At 42.1% G+C, this 5,257-nt stretch overlaps 1 protein-coding gene across 2 annotated transcripts in view; it reads left to right on the top strand.

Annotated features, from left to right (window-relative positions):
• LOC102314026 (arylsulfatase I) overlaps positions 1 to 4,972 on the top strand; it is a 20,680-nt gene extending 15,708 nt beyond the window's left edge. For both annotated transcript variants that reach the window (XM_005918029.2, XM_042219041.1), the window contains exons 10-11: positions 1 to 564; positions 652 to 4,972. The exon at positions 1 to 564 is cut by the window's left edge and continues 62 nt beyond it. In XM_005918029.2, coding sequence (XP_005918091.1) covers positions 1 to 564; positions 652 to 1,074 — 987 coding nt within the window. In that variant the 3' untranslated portion in view covers positions 1,075 to 4,972. The remainder of the gene's footprint in view (positions 565 to 651) is intronic.
• The last annotated feature ends 285 nt before the right edge of the window (positions 4,973 to 5,257 follow it).

Raw genomic sequence — 5,257 nt, 5'->3', positions numbered from 1 at the left:
CCACCAAAACAAAAGTTAGCCTTCAAAACAAAGACCACCAAGAAACCTCAAACATTTTCCCATCATGCCTCTAAGCCTAAATCTAAGCCCCTCTTCAAAAAGAAGCTCAAGCCTCGCCTAAAATCAAAACCCCCACCTAAAGCTAAGAAGACCAAAGCCCACACTTGGGACCGGCCTCTGCCCAATCACAGACCGCATCCAAAGATCGGTGGCACTTCGTCAGGGTCTGGAACATCCCGTCCTAAATCTCCGCCTCCGATCCAAACCCGTTTGAAAACAAAATTCAGGAGGACCACGTCCCAGAACCAGAACTTGTCACAATCAAGCCGGCCAAAATCCAAGACGCTCAAACTACATTCAAAATCAAAGTCCAAGCGGACATTTTTCCCATACCAGAACAGATCCCAACCTGGAATACCACTGATCAAATCCCATCCAACCCTCCAGTTCGGGCTGGAGTCACTACAGCCGGTGTGGGACACTTCAGTCCAGGCTGCCATCAGAGTTGGAGATTGGAAGCTACTGACAGGTGATCCAGGCCACGGAGATTGGGTCCCCCCACAGGTACTGCTGCATGCTTCAGAGAGCTTCATTCTACTTTTCTGTTTCACATTGATTGTTATAACAAATATTTGAAACATTGATCCTCAGATGCTTCCCACCTCTCTACCCGGTCGCTGGTGGAACCTCGAACGCTCGATACTTTACCAGAAATCCTCCGTCCACAAAAACATCTGGCTGTTCAACATCACGGGCGACCCGTACGAGCGGCACGACCTGGCAGACCAGAGGCCAGATGTAGTCCAGCAGCTGCTGGCCCGGCTCGCCTACTACAACCAAACAGCCGTACCGGTTTACTTTCCACCCGACGACCCCCGAGCCAACCCGAGCCAGCACAGGGGAGCGTGGGTGCCATGGGTGGAGGAGGAGGAGGACGAAGAGGGAAAATATCAGGGAGTTTACAAGAAAAGTAACAACAAGATGAAGAAGAAGAAGAAGAAGAAGTGCATGCTGTGCAATCTGCAGTCGTTCTTTTTGAAGATGAGCGAGGGGACCGTGTCCAGTCGCATCTGAGGTGTCAGCTGAAATTTGCATCAAAGACTTGAAAATTAATAAATCTTATTTTTTACTTTCATGTTTTCACAACTTTAACATATTCAAGTTCTGTTATTGTGAAAAACTTCTCTTTCAGAGATACGTGACCGTTATTTGTTCGTACATGCAGCTTATTCGCCGCCAAACGTGATCTGATGTTTCCAGCTGGACCGTCCAGACACATGAGGCTCTTTTCACCGAGATTTAAAGGGTCAGTCCACTCAAATCACAAAAAGACGTTACTTATGCTGCCTGCAGACATCTGAAATCATACCACTAAGATCATGAAATCTTTGTCGTGATTTGGGTGAACTGGCCATTCATCAGGTGGTTCTAACCCCTGATCTCTGAGTCGGTGAACGCTGGTTTGTTGTTTTACAGATTTGTCAACCGAAAACTGACAGAGGTCCTCATACAAGGCCCGACACCGAGTGGCAGTGAGATTTGTTTTGACACTGTAAATGTAGCAGATCAATTACAATAAGAGACTTGAGTAAATATATAGATTTACAGGTTTCAGTGTACGTTTACACCCTTAATTCACTCCACACAGCCAAATCAGGGTTTTAAAGGGACACTTCACCCAAAAGTCACTTTCATACATTCGGTGTAAAATTTTGCATAACTCGCTTGTCTGGGTGTTTGCCAAGGCTTAAAGTTGGCGTGGCTGTTTGGACTCACAGACGTGCCAACATGTGCAGCTGTCTGCGAGGCCTCACCTCGGCTAATTGGAGTCGCTGAACTGGACCTCGAGACTATATTTGTGCTTTTAGAGCGTTTTTAAAGCAATTATCTGATAATAATCTACTAAGTGGTATCGGCCGTCCAACAAAAGTTTGTGCTTCAGTTTTTATTTGCCTTTTACTCAAATCTGCATCGTTGAGTTGGAGCCACACTGTTTATTGATGCAGCAGCTCTTCTTCACACTGCACAGAGCAGAAGAGGAGGGGCAGGATGTTAGATAGAAGAACGTTAATTTCCCCACCCCAAAAAGTCCCGTACAGACTAGACACTGCCTCTGAAATGCTCCTGTATTCAAACCCGTACAAAGAATAACACATGAAACTCACCCGGTGTTTGTCTGGAGTAATGATACTGTAGCTAGCTGCTTGCTTTGCTTGGTACATAAGTTCATGTGATTTGGGGTGAATTGTTCCTTTAAACAAATGTTTACATATTACAGTGGAAGTGTGTAATCATGACACAGTGTCAGAAAGTTTTATTGTGTAATTTGAATATACTTTCACGTTTTTTGTGACACATTCTCGTGACTTTGATGGTTTTGTCTCACTTGGACTTTGTCTGTGTTGCTGGGGCTGAAACGGGCCTCTGTCAGTTTCAGTGCACTGCCACTGGCAAGCTTTTCACTATGAATTTAAAGCATTTCACAGCACCTTTAAGTTACTACTGTGAATATCAGAAACCTCTTACTTCACACACACAGCACCAACGCATGTCACTGACAATATCAGTAAACCAAACTGTCTGATTTTAATTTTCTGTAAGGAACAATTCCACTTCCACTAATGTGAAACTTCAGATTTTTATTCGTCTTTTTTGAAAGCACAGCAGAGGAAGTAAAAAAGTCTTACAGCGGCCTGTTTTGAAGTCGGATGCTGGTTACTTGAGAGAGAGAAAGACACCTAACCTCGAAATATTTCTGTGTATTTGCTCAAAAACGACCAAACCACGGCTGCAACAGTGCGCATCAGTGTGAGCGAGGAGCAGAGCGTTCCCGAGAAACATTTTAAATGCACGTTGGATTTCTCCACCCTGGGTAAATAAAGGTGAAGTCAAATGAACCTTTGTCCTTCTATGTTTACTGGAAACAACGGCGAGGGTATGTATGTTCTCATAAAATGTTGTTGTTGTTGTTACAGATGGGTGGGTTTTTTTTTTTTGTTCTTTAGGGCAAGTAAGCCATTCGTGTTCATCAGGAAAACTCTTCATTTGGAATGCAGGCTATTAAAATGATTCAAATTTGATACACTATTCACTTAAAGTGTTTATATTTTAAGTAATTAAATACATTTAAAATGCTTTTGTTGCATAAGATGAAAAGACGTGTACATGCATACGTATTTTTCAATATTTCTCTGGGATTCTTATCTTTGCCCTCCAAATCAAGTCAAACCCAAATGATTTTGAGACTCGAGCCTTCTGTTGTTGTGCAAATGCTGATTGTTTAAATTAGTAAACAAATATTCAAATCTTCAAGAAGCAGAAATATGCCTTGCATTTGGTCATTCACGAGAAAGTCGTTGCGCAAAATCTGCATAACCGCTAGGTGGCGCCAAACATTAATAATCCTGCAGATGCAGCACAGACTCCTTTCTCTTGCTCACACTCACAGACACACTTGGGGTAAAATAGGATTTTCCGCGCTGCCTTCCTACTTCACACTGTTTCCGCTGAGAAATAATTTAATTTGGGGCTCCTTTGATCCCTGAACACAGCTGGATTGATGTAATCCTCTGGGATTAAATCTGACTCTAACTCATGAAGCAGTTTAGGCTGTGATGCTGCTGAAAAGCTGCAAGGTTGACGTCCACAGTCACTTTTAGTACTTTAAGCACTCAAAACACAGAAATTGCTTCAGTTCATTTACAGATTTATGATTCATTCAGTAAGGAAAACCTCACCCCCATAAAAAAAAATCAGAAATAGCTCAACCATAGCTTCAGTCCAGACCTTTGTGTTGACTTAACTAAACATAAATTAGCCTGCATCTGAATTTATGTGTATGTGAAACAAGCTGCACGACACCCAAGTCTGTAACAGAAATATGGGTCTCAAAATTATCAACCACTTATGGCTGCAAATATGTGAACTTTGTTCAAAGCTTTTTGTTAAAGTTTGTTCAGTTTTCAAGAGTTTTCTCCATCAGTATAAACTAAAACTATATTTAAATAATAATCTAAAGCCCTTGTTTTTCTGTTATAGGTCTCTCACTGTAGCTGGTGGTAGTGAAATTAAGGAATACGAGGGGAAAATGTGTTAAAATTTGAGTGTCTGCCCAAAAAAATGTTCCAGTTATGTTTCATCCAAAGATCTGAACCTTTTTCAGTTTGGGCCTGAATGGATGTTTATACCAGGGATGGAGTTTCGAGAGCGTCCTCTGCTGCTACATCACTATCTGGTACGGGAACTGCAAAAGAAGTCTCTGCAGCGGATAGTGGGGACAGCACAGAGGATCACCCTCTCCCACCCATCTCCCAACTCTACAACAAACACATCATCTGACATGCGAACAACATAGTGAAGGACACTTTCCACCCCTCACGTGTGCTGTTCTCCCTCCTTCCATTTGGCAGACGGTTTCGCAGCATCAAAACCATAACGACCAGGCACTGCAAGAGCTTCTTCCCCCAAGCAGTCAGAGCCCTCAGCTCACTCCCACCAAAGGACTGATACACACCTTTACAAACACCTTACAAAAGACTCAAAAACAACAAAAACTTTCACAAATCCACTACAAACTGGACCTGAGAACAATATGCTTACTTGCACACTCAGTCACATTACTGAGCACACATCTAAACTATACTATATTTGCACATTTTGCATCTTGCACATGTCTTCGTCCTCACTCGTCTACAATATCCTGGTAATGACTTGAACCTGGTATTCAATACCTACTGCACAATCCCCTTTGTATAGTCTCGGTCCTGTCTTTGTTTATTGTACAGTTAGTATTGTATAGTTATCATTATAGTACTGTATAGTACGGTATAGTTAGTAATTAGTACCTTTTTAGCCCTTAATTCTACTGAAATTTAGCATGTTAATTATTTGTAATTCCTAGTTTTATATATCTCTTGGAGATATATCTTTTATACACTTATAAATATAAACAGCATACTGTGTATACTGCTGTCTTGACAATAAAGCTCTTGAATCTTGAATCTTAACTATTGCTGCTTTTGATAGAAACACTAGTCAGTCAAATGAACTGCTCTTATTTTATAAAGGTCTAAAAACCAGTTGGCAAGCGGCTGGCAACCACTGGTCACTAAAACGTGTATTCCTTGATACTGGCAGCTGCTGTGAAACTGGTTGAGGGTTTGTTTGGTTGGGGGGAGGTTGACCCAATGATAACTAGTCCTCCTGACACAGGCCAGTCAGAACACCAAAGTTGGCATAAAGGGAGCGGAGCTAAAGC

The sequence above is a fragment of the Haplochromis burtoni genome, unplaced genomic scaffold, assembly GCF_018398535.1.
Source record: "Haplochromis burtoni strain Fernald_Lab_line unplaced genomic scaffold, NCSU_Asbu1 Contig_27, whole genome shotgun sequence".
NCBI lineage: Eukaryota > Metazoa > Chordata > Actinopteri > Cichliformes > Cichlidae > Haplochromis > Haplochromis burtoni.
Note: the sequence above shows the minus strand (reverse complement) of the source record. Positions and strands in the feature narration are given on the sequence as shown.